The sequence below is a fragment of the Bombus pascuorum genome, chromosome 9, assembly GCF_905332965.1.
Source record: "Bombus pascuorum chromosome 9, iyBomPasc1.1, whole genome shotgun sequence".
Lineage (NCBI taxonomy): Eukaryota > Metazoa > Arthropoda > Insecta > Hymenoptera > Apidae > Bombus > Bombus pascuorum.
In genome coordinates, this window is record NC_083496.1 from 4,150,884 (window position 1) to 4,165,913 (window position 15,030).

The 15,030-nt window shown below is 31.2% G+C and overlaps 5 protein-coding genes and 2 long non-coding RNA genes across 11 annotated transcripts; 3 read left to right on the forward strand and 4 right to left on the reverse strand.

The window, feature by feature from the left end:
- Positions 1 to 1,336: 1,336 nt before the first annotated feature.
- LOC132910861 (TBC1 domain family member 20) lies at positions 1,337 to 4,111 on the forward strand. 2 transcript variants are annotated; one of them, XM_060966958.1, is made up of 6 exons: positions 1,337 to 2,012; positions 2,082 to 2,201; positions 2,410 to 2,653; positions 2,774 to 2,977; positions 3,076 to 3,295; positions 3,369 to 4,111. In XM_060966958.1, exons 1-6 carry the CDS (start codon positions 1,757 to 1,759, stop codon positions 3,672 to 3,674), a joined length of 1,350 nt encoding a protein of 449 aa, XP_060822941.1. In that variant the 5' UTR covers positions 1,337 to 1,756; the 3' UTR covers positions 3,675 to 4,111. The 2 variants fall into 2 exon arrangements, with proteins under 2 accessions (XP_060822941.1, XP_060822940.1); XM_060966957.1 differs by having other exon boundaries at positions 1,337 to 2,201.
- A 123-nt stretch (positions 4,112 to 4,234) lies between these two features.
- Positions 4,235 to 6,907, reverse strand: LOC132910862 (phospholipase A2 group XV-like). The gene is made up of 7 exons (XM_060966959.1): positions 6,505 to 6,907; positions 6,281 to 6,423; positions 5,962 to 6,196; positions 5,628 to 5,855; positions 5,351 to 5,522; positions 5,121 to 5,243; positions 4,235 to 5,040 (listed from the first exon to the last, which is right to left on the reverse strand). Exons 1-7 carry the CDS (start codon positions 6,605 to 6,607, stop codon positions 4,821 to 4,823), a joined length of 1,224 nt encoding a protein of 407 aa, XP_060822942.1. The 5' UTR covers positions 6,608 to 6,907; the 3' UTR covers positions 4,235 to 4,820.
- A 410-nt stretch (positions 6,908 to 7,317) lies between these two features.
- On the reverse strand, positions 7,318 to 8,379 carry LOC132910866 (uncharacterized). Its single transcript, XR_009658869.1, has 2 exons — positions 8,161 to 8,379; positions 7,318 to 7,883 (listed from the first exon to the last, which is right to left on the reverse strand). It is a non-coding gene; the product is annotated as an uncharacterized LOC132910866 (long non-coding RNA).
- Positions 8,380 to 8,552: 173 nt separating this feature from the next.
- LOC132910860 (integrator complex subunit 14) lies at positions 8,553 to 10,856 on the forward strand. Its single transcript, XM_060966956.1, has 6 exons — positions 8,553 to 9,120; positions 9,191 to 9,515; positions 9,587 to 9,798; positions 9,860 to 10,114; positions 10,184 to 10,513; positions 10,586 to 10,856. The coding sequence occupies exons 1-6, from the start codon at positions 8,944 to 8,946 to the stop codon at positions 10,811 to 10,813; spliced, it is 1,527 nt and encodes a 508-aa protein (XP_060822939.1). The 5' UTR covers positions 8,553 to 8,943; the 3' UTR covers positions 10,814 to 10,856.
- LOC132910863 (pyroglutamyl-peptidase 1) lies at positions 10,540 to 12,032 on the reverse strand. 3 transcript variants are annotated; one of them, XM_060966962.1, is made up of 3 exons: positions 11,455 to 12,032; positions 11,036 to 11,071; positions 10,540 to 10,830 (listed from the first exon to the last, which is right to left on the reverse strand). In XM_060966962.1, exons 1-3 carry the CDS (start codon positions 11,671 to 11,673, stop codon positions 10,795 to 10,797), a joined length of 291 nt encoding a protein of 96 aa, XP_060822945.1. In that variant the 5' UTR covers positions 11,674 to 12,032; the 3' UTR covers positions 10,540 to 10,794. The 3 variants fall into 3 exon arrangements, with proteins under 3 accessions (XP_060822945.1, XP_060822944.1, XP_060822943.1); XM_060966961.1 differs by lacking the exon at positions 10,540 to 10,830 and adding an exon at positions 11,177 to 11,375 and having other exon boundaries at positions 10,848 to 11,071; XM_060966960.1 differs by lacking the exon at positions 10,540 to 10,830 and having other exon boundaries at positions 10,848 to 11,375.
- An 80-nt stretch (positions 12,033 to 12,112) lies between these two features.
- On the forward strand, positions 12,113 to 14,704 carry LOC132910859 (suppressor of cytokine signaling 5). Its single transcript, XM_060966955.1, has 6 exons — positions 12,113 to 12,401; positions 12,612 to 13,210; positions 13,307 to 13,620; positions 13,687 to 13,926; positions 14,018 to 14,284; positions 14,375 to 14,704. Exons 2-6 carry the CDS (start codon positions 12,772 to 12,774, stop codon positions 14,663 to 14,665), a joined length of 1,551 nt encoding a protein of 516 aa, XP_060822938.1. The 5' UTR covers positions 12,113 to 12,401; positions 12,612 to 12,771; the 3' UTR covers positions 14,666 to 14,704.
- Positions 13,241 to 14,794, reverse strand: LOC132910865 (uncharacterized). Of its 2 annotated transcripts, XR_009658868.1 has the most exons (3): positions 14,655 to 14,794; positions 14,366 to 14,574; positions 13,241 to 13,939 (listed from the first exon to the last, which is right to left on the reverse strand). It is a non-coding gene; the product is annotated as an uncharacterized LOC132910865 (long non-coding RNA). The 2 variants fall into 2 exon arrangements; XR_009658867.1 differs by lacking the exon at positions 13,241 to 13,939 and having other exon boundaries at positions 13,968 to 14,574.
- Positions 14,795 to 15,030: the final 236 nt, after the last annotated feature.

Genomic DNA, 15,030 nt, shown 5'->3' on the forward strand with positions numbered 1-15,030 from the left:
TGTCTACTTTAAATAGATTACTTCTTCCCTTGATGCCTGCAATTTTATACAAAATGGTTTATGATGTTATTCACATGAAATTAGGGGGGGTTTAAGTCATCATTTTATTCCTTTCGAAACTGTTTGGGAAATATAAGCCTTCGAATTTTGTAATTTTTGTTCATTGTTGGGAAAATGTGTTGTACGTTCCAATTTATATCTCGGAAACTATTTATCCTATTGAGTAAACTTTGTTTCGTTTAAATCGGAAAAATAGCTTTTTTTTAAATAGCTTAAATAGCTAAATCTTGTGTAAGGTAGATGGACCACGTGGTCCGCTTTATGGCTTTCATTTCATTACAGGGTCAATACTGTTATTTATACTTGCAATAGAATTTTGCTAATCCACTCTTGGCCAATAACAATACTTTTATAATAATCAAATTTCTACAAGTTCTCTCATTTTATGCTTATTTGTAAAGAAATGTCATTGCGTGGTAAGATCTACGAGAAGATGGTGGATTCTTTCCATCAGGATAGAATAAGAATGGGATAGAAAGGATGGCATGGATAGGATTATAGGATAATTTTATGAGTCAAGGGTCTCTGTTTTTGTCTGAGACATTCATAGCATGTTATACATGCGCAGAACGAGAACCTTCTTGCATTCTATGTTGATTTTTTTATATTGAATTTTTAGACGGTTTCTTCTATGCTTTCGGTATATGGTTGTTGAGACTTTCTTATATGCCCTCTGCCCACTGATATGTATAGTCTGATATAATGTATACTATTTATACGAGATATGAGATTACCATAAACCAGCTATACCACAGTTGAAGCAAATTGAAAGAGACTATATATGCCAGCGCCTCTATTGTTTGACTGATGTATTAAGGGTAAATGCCGCAAAATTCAAAAAAGTGGAGTTTATAAGAGAATAAACTAATAATGTAATACAATAACATATTATTATATTATGTATGTAATATGATATACGAATAGCAAAATAGTAATACAAATTGCTTGAAATTCAAAAAAGTTAACTACAGCAAATGAAAATAGTGTTACTAAAATACGCATATAAATGTAATATGAGGTAATATGAAGTAATGATTAATGAAGTTCACAGAAAGGGACTAGTGAATTTAAAATATTTCTAACATTTCTCTCGTTTAGTTTATTATTATGGATAAAGAAGATGTACTTAAACAGTTATATCACATCGTATCTATTAGTGAGAGTATTGAATGCTGTGTGGGCGAAGGGGAATACAGGGAAGTGAAGTACAATGGTCGAACGATAGTGGCGCTACATACTAAAGCCATGATATGTCCAAGATGAAATCGTTTCATGGAATCTTGTATTCATAGTGTACATATCAGTGTCTTGATCTGGTAACGTTAGTCATAGGCAAGGATTACACATGTTATATATACGTAATCTTACTTTGTACTAGATCAGTTATGTTAGAAATTAAAAGTGCAACACTAAAATGTTAAAAGGATTTTACGAGAACTTAAGCCATGTAATATATCTATTTTATACCTTATCTGTGCTAACATAAAAGCAAGAGAAATCATGAGCCACGTCAGCGTCTGCTCAATTTCAATTAATAAGCAACTTCTCTTAAGAGTGAGTGACGGTGATCAATGCGTGTCATTCTTGACAGATTGTCATTGTTCTGTCAGAAGTTCCGGGCGATCTCTGTAAATTTTTTGTATAATGGCACATCATTTCGAAAAATTTTTGGTATGAATTTGTTGTGTCGAATAACATGGAGCCCGAGGAGGACGAAATATCTTTGGATTCCAATGTCTCAGAAACGATTACGGAGATGTCAGATCCTATTGAAAAGCATAACCTAAAAGTTAGACGAAGGAATGTAATTGAAACAGGAAATTTTGTATCAAAAGCAGAAACTTCTGATACGAAAAGTGATGTACCTCTTGTAAAAATGTCCGATTCTACGAAGGCATGGTACGATAACATTATGCCGCAAATACCTGACATCGCAGATTTTAGTTTGTCAGGTAAACAAAACGGAGCGTTAAATCACGAAGACGATAACAGTTTATTAGAACATAATTTTGGTGATACAGAGCCATTGACGAATAGAGAACGGATGAAGATAAGTGTTATTCGAGGAAGCGTCGCCAATCCAAACCTAACATTAGGAGAACTGAAGCTACTGGGTTGCAGCAGTGAGGGTTTAGTTAATGGTATTTTATTGAAATGATCATGGATTATTATCAATAAGAAACCTTTACATGAATAATACAATGTAATTTGCTGTTATACCTTTGCTAAATGAAAATTGTATTGTACAAACTTATTTAAGATAGTAAAACATAAATTTGTATAGGTTCCTTATTGAAAATAATTTTATATCATGTAATTAAATCTTGTAATCATAAAGATGATCTATAGATGATATACGAAGGGCTTTGTGGCCAACACTATTGCGGCTCTCAGAAGAAACTACTTTTCCTGTAACTGGACTAGAAACTATACACAGTCATATACCAAATGAAGTCTACCAACAAATATTAAAGGATGTAGCACGCAGTGGCAGCCATATTTCGCAAAATGCTACACAACATGAGATTGATCATTTCCATGAACAGCTAACACAATTAATGTGTTGGGTTCTTCACAAACATTCTATGTTGAAGTTAGTATTATATATACATTTACACATCGCATGCAGCATTTCCATATTGTTATGATTGTGGAAAAGCTTGCTATAGACATATGTATGTTGATAATACAAAATAAAATAATACGTACTTAGTTATTACCAGGGATATAACGATATAGCAGCAACTGTACTTCTTGTCATGGGCTTAGAAAAAGGTTTGCGTGTACTTGAAAGCATTTCTTTAGAATTCCTTGAAAGATTTATGGAGAAAACAATGGAAAAAGTGAATCAAGAATTATTTTATATATTTGCACTCTTGGAGAGAGTGCATCCCACCTTATTAGAACACTTGGAAAAGTTTGTATAATATAAACATATATTATATATATTTGATAAATACATATTTTACATGATATTTTTACAGAATTTTAAATTAAATCTATTTTATGTTATAGTGTAGAATTATTTCCGCATTTTGCATTGGCTGAATATACAACATGGTATGCGCACAAGTATGCGGAAAATAGAAAACTGTTACACAGATTATTTGATTACTTTCTTGGCAGTCCTCCACTGATGCCTCTTTATCTAAGTACTGTGATCGTAGCACATAGAGCAACAGAAATTTTTAATACTACACCTGATATGGGTCACACGCATAAAGTTTTATGTACTGTAAGTAATGTTTAATAAAGTAAAAATACACTAAAGTCTGTTTATTTTATATAAGAATTATCTTTATTTATAGTTACCGGACGACCTACCTTTTGAAACGCTTCTAGTTGAAGCAAAAAATTTATATCGTGAATATCCACCTGAATCTATAAGTAACGATGTTAGAGAATTCGATCAAAAACGAAAATGTAAAGAACAAGAATGGAAAGCAAAGGCAGAAGCAAGTCGTCAAGAAAGAGAAAAGCAACGTCAACTCAGAATCGTAAAATCAGCGTCAAGAATACCGTATCGTATCAGAAGTTACAAAACGATCACGGTAGTAACTATTTTGGCTCTGGGATTGTATGCCTTTTTAAGATCTTCATCTGGTCTTAACTGACATTAAATGAATATAATCTATTCAGATAATAGATTCATTTATGTGTCCTTGAAACAAAATTCCATTTTATTTATATGCCATTGGTTTGGTAAATAAAACAAATTGTTGGGCACACAAACATAATGAAATAATAACGTACTATTATAAAATACATGTGATAAGGATCGTTGATAATCTTATTAATCAGTGATTAAACGAATTTGTTTCTGAATGTGTTATAAGGAACATATTGAGCATTCCTGTGCTGCCTTTATGCTGTGTTCTTTGAAATCGATATGAACCTTTTGTGCACATATATTTACAGTGTCAGAAATGTAAACAGATCTTTGAGATTGAAAGGGAGGGCAGAGACAAAGCATACATGTGCTTGCGAAAAAATATATCTGTAATATGTATATTTTGAAACATTAAAAAAGGATTTTTAAACGTGAAAGATATATTTGTTGTTTAGATTATTATCGTGTTTTTATGATCTGTGATGCAAGTATGTATATATACAAATTTGCAAGTAAGAATTAACTTAGTATAACAACAAATTAATGGTTACTAATAAAAAAATATAATTTTATAATTTTATTTATTCCCGTTTATACATTTTCAATTATATTTCTCTTTGTCGTGTGTGATTTTTATCTGAGACTTATTACAAGAAGTATACATTGCTGTAAACAATTTGTACTTTCAAAGGCTTTGTTTAAATGTAAACAAATTAAGTTACATTATAAATAGAAAAATCACATAATGTATGTTCTAAATGAATTTGTACCTGAGATATTAAGATAGGAAAAATGTGCTAATAGATTTTTAATATATTACATAGATATTATAATAAAGAATAAAATTTCAAAGGTAATATCAATGTCTAAAAGTATAAAATAAATAAAAACTATAATATATCTTTGTAACTGTCTAGCCATAGATAAACAAGAGTACAAAGCTGGAGTGTTACTATATTTTTCTAATATTAATATTTACTTAATGGAAAATATACTAATATTTGTATATATGTACACATAATCAAAAAAGTATTATTTCTAATTGTAATTTCTTATCATAAAATATCATTATTGTATTTCTACAATTTATTACATCTTCTAATTATTTGATTTGGCAATTACACTTAAAGACACAATTCCTTGAGTAATATTATACTTTTAAAAGAATTTTGATATAATTTAATACAGAACTATTGTTAAGAATTCCCATGTGATTTACACCAGGGAAGGCTTGAGAATAAACTTTCCGTTTTTGCTTACCCTGCCAATACTTACAACCCTCTAAACTTCTTAAATTTACAGTACCATCACCATCACCGGGAATTAACTGAGGAGTTCCTTCTATTGATATACCAGGCTTATAATATAACCTAGGAATAATTTATATGTAAATATCCCACGAAGCTTATAAATTGCTATTAAACTGATGATAAGGATAGAATTAACATACTTTTCTACTGTATCTATGCCACTTCCATACAAACAATGAACCTCAACCTTTGGAGCAGTAAAATCTAATTGATATTTTTCATTATCTTTCCTAAATTCCCAACCATTTGGAACATTTATATCTCTACAAGATTTAATAGATATCATTTTTAATAACATAAGAAAACTATTGAATATTACTAATACTAATAATTACATAATTCATTAATTATCGTATATAGTATATCTTACATCAGATAATCTTGTAATGTGAGTAATGTGTAGTTCTTTTTTTCTGACTGTACCAATATTTCTGTGTCTTTCCAGAATAATCTTGATGGCAATAACCATCCTAAGCTAGGACTAGTTATCTGTTCATCTTTCAGAATACTTTGGCGTAAAAGGTATGCGCCTAAATCATCTCCTACAAGAGGGGAATAATAAAAGTATAATTGTTTATATATATATATATATATATATATATATATATATATATATAACATGCATACATATTATGCGTACTTCATACCAACTGCAAAGACTTTAAGTGCTTTAACACTGCCACCCCAAACAGCTGAAAGAGTAATCAGACAATTGATGTATTTGTCTTTCCACTTCTGAGATTGACGTTGTAAGAATATAAGTGACATTGGTCCACCCATACTGTGTGCTATTAATGTTACAGGGACTTGATTATTATTGTTATATGTTTCTTCAACCAAATCTTTCAATCTCTTGAAAAACATTTCATTTTCATCTAAAAAAGAGATAAAGATTTTCTCTTTGAATCATGGTAAAATTAAAATATAATGATATGTAAGCACAATTATGTAATATATATTTTAATAATGAATTATACATACTAGGTGCTTTTCTAAAATCATAAGGTGCACCACGTAAAGAATGATTTCTGACATATCCAAGTTGATTCACTAGCATGTTACCAATGTCTTTAAAGTATGCTCCAGGAGAAGCTTTACTTGGATCTAAATATTCAACAACAAATGGATCACCCCAACCTGGTATACGTATATCAACACCATCTTGATTTCTTGTTGTTCTTGTAATATTGTCATAAGTTAATTTCATATTGTCAATCTAGAATACAGTAGACATATTAAATAAATAATTTGTTATATACTATTAAATAAAAGTATAGGAAATATAAAATATGACAATTACCCAGCAATCTATGATGACTGGTACAAGTAATTCTAAATTTAACCAGATATTAAAATATTCAGCAGAAACTTTCTCACATAAATAATGCACCACTGTGGTTTTGTTGATTTTTGCTTCCACTTGACTGCCACCATCGCCTGGAACTTTTAATACAATAATTATATTAATTTCAATGTTCAAAATAATGCATTACGAAATTACTTCATATAATGAAAAATAATCACCAAGTATAACGGGAGATATTTGTTTATTTCTAGAATGCCACGACTTTACAGATAGAAAGCAAGATAAAGAAATAATCGTGTATATAACAAGATATAAACGCATTTTATATTAAACTCTTCTACTGATTAGATATGCAATGACATTAAAATTGTACATTTCAATTTATATTGTATAATTGACACCACTATTTGGGGTAGCCGTTGATTCAATCACAAACACGCACAATAAAGAGATCGTTGTACTAACAATGAATGTTTTTCTTTTGGTCACGTAGCTGATAGTACGCAATCAGCTGATGACGCACACATTTGAGATTCGTCAATATGGAAAATATCGTACTCAATACGATAGTCGCCGATGAGCATGGGAAACATTCAGCCAAAAATAAGTTCCAAGAATTGTTGCCTCTAGCGGTCAAACGGCTGAACTAAACGCACATTTCTCTCTCCAGTGCAGTTTGGTGCTTTTGATGGGAGAAACTTGTGCATATACGACAAGAGGGGTAATTTCCACACCTTGAAAATGACGTCATATTCCAGGAATTTTTCAAAACTGAAGTTTTCGAGATTTTGACCAGAACTTTGAATCGACTTTACAATTTTGTATGAAGAGGATATGATCTTGTAGAAGATGACAGTATTTCGATAATTCTTGGAGTTTAGTGTTATCTCTCGGAATTTTCGAAAGTTATTTCACGGTCATTTTATTCTTCCTCTTTAAATTCCGCATGTTCTTAACCATTTTTCGATTTCATTTTTTGAATTCTGGTGGGTTTTTGTGGGATTTAATAGAAAAAAGAATACATAACAAGATTTTTGCTGAACTATTCTGATTTATTGAAACTCTTTCCAAATACATTTTGTATAAGTAGTTTAAAATAAGTAATTTCATTTTTTACTTTCATTGTATTATGTACTGTATTGTGTGTTACGTCTGGCGACACTACCTGGACCAGGCCACACACCGCGGGCAAGATGGCAACCAGATGTGTACACATTTTTACTGCGTACCTTCAGTAGCCTTAAGGACCTATCATAAATCTCAGGAATTTTCTAGCTAAGGTCCTTCAGACCGAACAAAGGTCTTTTTACTTAGTCGTTTTCTAAAGTTTGTTTACTACGAGAAGACACGAGAAAGTTAGTTTTTCTCACGTACGATGCTTCCCACTAGCAACTTTCTATCAAGGGTGGCTAAGACCCTTCCTAGTCCACCAACCTTCTTATTATCCAATCATCCATCCACAGCATCGTCACTAAAACTTCCCTTATTTTTCATCGTTAGAATAGTCAACATGTCTATACCGGGTCTCTATCCTTAAATCAATCACTTACTTAATTTGTACCTATGCATCAGCGTAACTATCTTCTTTACAAAGTTGCTGAAATAAATATTAATTTATACGCGTTAATTCAGTGTAAACTCAATTGAACCACCCTTATTTTCCTAACAGAAATAAGGGAATCGAACGATTCGTGGCGTCGATTATTCGAATCGTAACGGAAATTTACGACTCCCGTTGAGGCGTTTCTTCGAGATCGCATCTCTCCGCGAACGGTTGAATCACTTTCAATGCACATCCTCATGCGCATTTTTAACAATGGCGCCAAACTTTTCACAAGAGTCCCAAACACAAAATTTCATTGATAATAACGTACCGAATCAATTTGTGTAAAAAAATTTCCGTTTACAATTTTTCCCGGTAATGGATGTTTTGAAGACTAATCTGACAGGTCTACTTTTGCAGCGACTTCTACCCTATACAGTGCGCACATTTTTTTTACGAATGCATTTCCTCTCTCGCCGTTCATACGCATGTTACTCCTACCAAAGCACGGGAGAAGAAATATGCGTAGAGTTCGGCTAGTGACCGCTAGAGGCTTTTATTCTTAGTGCGCATATTTTGGCTGACTTTTTTAACATTGCATCGGCGATCTTCTTACTCATCCCTAGTACAATCTGTTAATACATACATATACTGTAAGATAAATATCATGATAGAAGCTTGTCTAATGTCTGACAAAATAAGTTATAAGACAAAAACAATTGCGCAAAATGTAGTATTATCGTAGGACAAATGATTAAAACTGAATTGACTGAACAAAAAAATTATAAGATATAAAATAATAACATAAAATATAAATACAAAACAGAATAAAATACTGTTCAATGGAAAATGAAAATATAATTTATAAATCTATTACTTAATGATCAGAACGATATTTACAAAGCAATATACGTATATGTGTATAATATGTGTGTGTATGTATGTATGTATATGTACACATACATATGTATAGATAACGTTTGAAAGTTCTAACCTAAAATTTTCGAATAATGACTATTACGTTATTTTTTAGCTGATAAATATCGAAAGAAATGTGGATAAATATTGTGTTGATATAGAGGAAATTAAAACATTTGTTTAGTAATATATAAAGATGCCAACAGTTATAGCATTAGATGTGTCTTTATCAATGAGACGTCCTATATTAGGAAGCGGACCTGGTGAAAATAATCAAATTGAACAATTAACAAGGCATCATTTAGCTGTACATGGCATAAATGCATTATTACATTATTTGCAAGCAAACTCAAAATTGGAATTTGTGGCTTTAGTAAGTCCTTTCTCAATAATAAATAGTTCCTTATTACTTGTATTACTTGTACGTTTCCATTTTAATTTAGGTTGTGTTTTCCTCATTGTACGAAGTTATTTGCCCATTCACTCGTGATTATGATAGCATACGTTCGAAATTACAAAATATCGAAGAATGTGACAAGACTTGTATTGAAACTGCTCTTCATGGTGTTAATAATGTTATTATGGCAGAATGGGGTAATACTACTGCATGTCAAGTAGTGTTAATCACTGATGGTAATCCTGGAGTAGGACCGATGTCTTTAGGTGATTCTTTGAATTCCTTAAATGTAACAAGAGATGTAAATCCATTTCCGCTACCTTTTCCTTATCCAGGAAAATTAAGCGTTATTTGCCTTGCATCGCAACAAGGTATGTTATAATACGATCATGCAATATTTCAGTAGTCTTAAATATGTTAAGTAATTTTAATCTTCTATCAGATGCTGGTTTACACATTGGTTTACCACTGTACCAACGTTTAGTTGATCTTGCTGGTGGTGATAGCGTAGTATTAGTTCCAGAAGCTCCACTTTCAAAACATTCGGTCACAACTTGTTTTCAAAAATTATCAGAAACTAATTATGTGTCTTTTCAAGGATATTTGAAGTGTGGAAATTTAGGTTCCCGTATTCTTCTTTCACCAGCACCTATGGTAAATAATAACATGTAAAGGAAACTTACTTCAGGTTTTAAACAAAGTTGTTACATTTCAGCCATACACTAAGAAGACAGATTTTGAATTAACATCTGGGTTAATGATATCAAAAACCATAGAAATTTGTGGATTTATATCGGTAGCAGATGTTGGTAGTCCTAGTGCTATATCTAGACATTTGGTGTTACCATTAGCCACAGAAAAGAGTACAAGCATGCAAGGAATATCTTTAGAAGAAGATTCAGATACAGATGAGAATGGAGATGAAGGAAAAGTACCATCCTTTTGCGTGTTATTACATGGAGCATTAAAGGTAACAAAATTTCAACAAATTCAATACTTTTTAATTATATAGAAATTATAGAATAGATATTTTCTATAGGTTGAAAATATGGTAGCTCTCTGTTTGTTAAACAGTGAATGGTATGGATTTATATATTCATGGGCAGATACAAAAAAAAAGTCAAATTTAATGTTAACAGTATTAGAACCAGGTTTAGATGTTGTGCCTTGGTTAGGTAATTTCAGCAATTTAGGTCCTATTGATGCAGCTAAAGGTACTGCTGTTAGTTTTCCAGTTAGGCCAAATGACAAAAGGAGTTATACTCAAAGTGGACCTTCTTGGATTCGTCAAGGCGGGTTACAGTCAGATATTCAGAAAATTTTAAGGCATGCAAGAAAATTACCCGAGAAAACTCAAAACTTTTATAAGGTAAAGTAATAAGAGACAACACAAAATTGTTGCGAATGCTTTTATCCATAATATTTTTATATTTTTCTGCAGGAGGTGAATCGATTACGTAAAGCTGCATCATCAATGGGATTTATAGAACTTCTAGAAGCAGTGGCTTGCATTTTAGAACGAGAGTGTACATTATTACCTCCAAATCTAAATCCTGACTGTACAATTCAAATGGGTCATGTAGCTTCTTTGATAAGGAAACCAGAGTTTTTAGAGCTTAGATACAATATACCACCAGCACGTACTAGATTTCAACATGGAGGATCGTAGATGAAGTAACAACATATCTGTGACATATATATATATATATATATATTTATATAAAATAACAATCATTTTTTTATATTAAGAATAAGTTTAGTATTTTAAATAGTGATTTATTAAATACTACTTTGGACATACACACATACAATTATAACTTTTATATTATAAAGCTTATTGTCTATTGTTTTTTCATATCCTCGATAATATAATATAAAATTTCATATAAACCTTTTGCACTTTGTACACTTGAATACTGATTAAAATCTGGAACATGAACAAATAGTGTTCTTTTAGGTGCAATCTGTAGAGATTTATAAAATATGTATTCACATAAATATCTTCCTGCATTGTATGAAATACAAGCATTACATTTTGTTTTGTCTGAACTTTCATTAATTATGTTACAAATTTGTTTGGCGTTGATTTTAGTTTCAAAAATTTCAGATTCAATATTACTTTCGTCTGGACATTTGTTAAATATATCTTTTCTTAAGTAACCATTACTATGAGCACGACATTCTATAGTTAAACATCGCGCTTGGCGACTTACTCCTAAATGTAGAACCACCTAACAAAAAGAAAGGGAAAGTAGAAAGTTGCTATTCATCGAATCGTAAGGTGTAACTTGATTACAAATCAAAATTTACTATAGGTTTATACTCTTGCCAAAACTTTGGTACATATTTAGTTACATCTTCATACGAAACTGGAATCTCTTTTACGATTACTTCAACGTCCATCAATTCTTTCGATTTAATGCATAGTTTACTTAATTCCTTTGCAGCTTCCCAACTAGCGTTAACGATATGATTATCAAATGGACCAAATCCGGTTACCAATACTATATACTTTTTATTAACTTCCATTGTTAAATTCAACTATTTCACTTGAAAAAGCACAGTTTCCTTCATTCCAGTAATGTTTGATTTACACAAAACTTTTATGATTTGTTGTTATCATGCTGTTATCATTTTGTCACAAGTTGATAAGAATGATCTCATAAAGATCTGTCAATAAAAGAAAAAATGCTATTTCATTTACCTAACCATAATGTTCTATCTACATTCATTTATTTGATTTCATTGTAAATTACATTTTTCATTATATCTATTTCTAGGATATATGATCAAAAACGTTTATAAACATTAAATGAATATGGCTTTATAAGACATTTGACGTATAATATTATAATTTATATGTGAATCTAAAATATATTTTCTTTGTCGAATGCGTGAGTCGCTATCTAGTTTGTATATTACCAATGATGCACAAGGGAGAATCAGTTGGGGAAAATGGCTGACAACTATACATTAGGTGATGTTTTGATGAATTTACTCATTTCATTACATTAATTGAGAAAGAAGTGTGTTATATTTTAAGATATGTCTTCAATTGTATTGTGAAATATGTACTCTGGTGAAGACTAAAAATATTTGTCGACACACGTGCCTAAATTGAAGAGGGATATCTTGTCGAAACCTGTCTGGACGTGTTTCAACTAGCTGCCATTAAGAAATGTTCATTATGAACGTCTGAATAATCCTTTTCTATAGCCTTTGTGAAGATATTATGCTGTAGGATTTTTATATTGCTGGTAAATATGTATATGCAATTAAAATTCATATCTAAAGTAGATGAAATTTATGTTTGTATTAAATAAGTCTCTTTTTGTTAAAAATTGATATCATTTTACTTTAAAAAGAATAAATAATTGTTTTACAGGGAAATAACAATTACTTGCAGTATTTTAGAACAAGATAGTCTTCTATTTTATTTGATTTTAAAATAGTATACTTTGTTGTAGATAATCGAGACCTCCTTCGATTGAATCGATTGGCAAATTTATCTGATATAATAATACAATGATATTGTATAACATAAAAGTGTTAATAACATTTCTGTAGAGGAGAAATGGAAATGAAATACTTTTGAGGGCAATAAGATGCCTGTCAATCCATTCAATAATGGGACAGCATTTCGCTAGTCTCAGGGAATTTTTTAAAATGGATGGTGAAAGGCAGTCTTCCGAAACATGTGCTAATGTTGCCCAGCCAACGCAATTAGAAATGATGAATCAAGATGATATAGAAAATTTATTGAATTTAAGTTTGATTCTTCATGAAGAATGCAAGACAGATGGGAGTTTGGATAATGATAATTTAAATTTAGACCTAGATAATCATAATTCTAAATTTGAAACTTTATACAGTCAACCAATCGAGACACAGGATTCGAAAAAGATTTATGATAATGGAAATGTTAATAAGGAAATATGTTTTAATCAACAGGAAGCGTGTTGTAGTAGTTCTGGGGGTAGTAATACTAGTAGTAGTTCTGAAGATAGTCCTATAAATCCTCCTTTAAGAAGATGTTCTAAAACATTATCATTTGGAAAACGAAAAGGTAAAAAATATATTTTTTGTCTTTCTCATGTTTATATGTTTGTTGTGGATTTTATTAATTAGTTTTATAAATTGATATGAAATTTAATATCATTAGGTAAACAGCGTAATAAGGATCAAAGTCCAGCGTGTACTCATATTTTATCTTCAAAAAAGAAGCGAAGTAGCTGGGTATTAAAATTTAACTGTGCTAAGAATAAAAATTCTAAAAGTACAGATATTATTCCTGGTCAAGGAAATAATAGTTTAGATTGTGTTTGCACTGGTTATAGAAGAACCGAAGAACACCCTATGGGAGCTGGTGTTATATTTAATAGTCGGTCTGCTCCTCAAAGTCCAGTACTACGACCGCTTCCTCCCAGTCCTGTGATCGACCTTTCAAGATTCAATCCAGAAGAATTTCCAATGGAAGTATGTCTTATTGCATCTGTAATAAACTTGTGTATTAAACACGGTACTTAATAGCCTGCATTACAGGATTGTGACAAAAGAGCACGACTACAACGTGCACGAGAAATGGAGGAGGGAGTCGAACCTCCTCCGGGTTATAAACCTAATTATCCTTCGACAATTCAAGTACATCCAAATGGAATAACAGTAGACAGTTTGGCAGCTTTGTTCCAAGCGCATGCCGGTATACAAGCTGCTGCTTTGACAGCGTTATCACAAATCGACTTTACGTTAATTCCAAATATTGAGAGGCCAGCGCATACGCAGGTAGGTTGATTAACTTTTACCGGAAAAGAAGGAATAATTGATTTGAATTAGGTTGGTGATTATTAACCAGTATTTGTATATATCTTCACAGGTTGATTATGTTCACTGTCTTGTGCCAGATCTTAGATCAATTACGGCTTGTTCTTTTTATTGGGGTAAAATGGATCGATACGAAGCTGAACGTTTATTAGAGGGCAAGCAAGAAGGTACATTCTTGTTACGTGACTCGGCCCAGGAAGAATTTATTTTTTCCGTTAGTTTTCGAAAATACGGACGATCTCTGCATGCCCGAATCGAACAATGGAATCATAAATTTAGTTTTGATTCGCACGATCCGGGAGTTTATGCTTCAGAAACGGTATGGAATATAATTGCATTTTTAAAAATATAAGTAGAAGAAAAAGTACATGTAAATAGAGGTATACGATGTAATATATACTCTTTCCAGGTGTGCGGTTTAATCGAGCATTATAAGCATCCATCGTGTTCTATGTTCTTTGAACCTATGCTTACAATACCATTTCATCGAAATTTTGCTTTTCCTTTACAACACTTATGTCGAGCAGTAATTACTACACGGACGACATATGATGGTATAAATAAGTTACAATTGCCAAAGACGCTTAAGAGTTATCTCAAGGAGTATCACTACAAGCAAAGAGTACGAGTTAGGCGATTAGATACTGAGAATGATTTACAATCAGATGGAAGATCCATATCATATTTACCTTTAATATAAATCTCTGTATTCATATTTAATAGAGTTTGTCAGGCATTATTTTATTGATTTTGCATTCGCATCTATCACTTTATTACAGTGATATATGTCTTATATATAATAGCAGAATTAATATCACTGCACGGGTATATATATATATATATATATTATATTATAATTATATATATATATATTATAATTATATATATATATATATAAAAGCTATAATTAATTTTTTGTGAATGTTATAAAACTGAAAAAAGCTATTTCATTTTTTCTGGTAGTATCCGTCCTTTGTTTTCTTCACGTTGTAATATATTATATATTTCCGATTATAATTACATTTGTTCGATATGTATCTCCATGATCGCAAATATTTCGGATAA

What these genes read in the sequence shown, in the direction of transcription:
- LOC132910859 (XM_060966955.1), top strand. Translation starts at nt 12,772, where the DNA reads ATGGGACAGCATTTCGCTAGTCTCAGGGAATTTTTTAAAATGGATGGT. An exon ending in ATCATTTGGAAAACGAAAAG is followed by an intron (nt 13,211 to 13,306) that starts GTAAAAAATATA and finishes TAATATCATTAG; the next exon opens with GTAAACAGCGTAATAAGGAT. An exon ending in AGAGGCCAGCGCATACGCAG is followed by an intron (nt 13,927 to 14,017) that starts GTAGGTTGATTA and finishes ATATCTTCACAG; the next exon opens with GTTGATTATGTTCACTGTCT.
- LOC132910861 (XM_060966957.1), top strand. Translation starts at nt 1,757, where the DNA reads ATGGAGCCCGAGGAGGACGAAATATCTTTGGATTCCAATGTCTCAGAA. An exon ending in CACAAACATTCTATGTTGAA is followed by an intron (nt 2,654 to 2,773) that starts GTTAGTATTATA and finishes ATACGTACTTAG; the next exon opens with TTATTACCAGGGATATAACG. An exon ending in TTATTAGAACACTTGGAAAA is followed by an intron (nt 2,978 to 3,075) that starts GTTTGTATAATA and finishes TTTATGTTATAG; the next exon opens with TGTAGAATTATTTCCGCATT.
- LOC132910862 (XM_060966959.1), bottom strand. Translation starts at nt 6,607, where the DNA reads ATGCGTTTATATCTTGTTATATACACGATTATTTCTTTATCTTGCTTT. An exon ending in AATATCTCCCGTTATACTTG is followed by an intron (nt 6,424 to 6,504) that starts GTGATTATTTTT and finishes TTGTATTAAAAG; the next exon opens with TTCCAGGCGATGGTGGCAGT. An exon ending in TGATTTTAGAAAAGCACCTA is followed by an intron (nt 5,856 to 5,961) that starts GTATGTATAATT and finishes TCTCTTTTTTAG; the next exon opens with ATGAAAATGAAATGTTTTTC.
- LOC132910863 (XM_060966960.1), bottom strand. Translation starts at nt 11,673, where the DNA reads ATGGAAGTTAATAAAAAGTATATAGTATTGGTAACCGGATTTGGTCCA. An exon ending in GGCAAGAGTATAAACCTATA is followed by an intron (nt 11,376 to 11,454) that starts GTAAATTTTGAT and finishes TCTTTTTGTTAG; the next exon opens with GTGGTTCTACATTTAGGAGT.
- LOC132910860 (XM_060966956.1), top strand. Translation starts at nt 8,944, where the DNA reads ATGCCAACAGTTATAGCATTAGATGTGTCTTTATCAATGAGACGTCCT. An exon ending in AATTGGAATTTGTGGCTTTA is followed by an intron (nt 9,121 to 9,190) that starts GTAAGTCCTTTC and finishes ATTTTAATTTAG; the next exon opens with GTTGTGTTTTCCTCATTGTA. An exon ending in TTGCCTTGCATCGCAACAAG is followed by an intron (nt 9,516 to 9,586) that starts GTATGTTATAAT and finishes ATCTTCTATCAG; the next exon opens with ATGCTGGTTTACACATTGGT.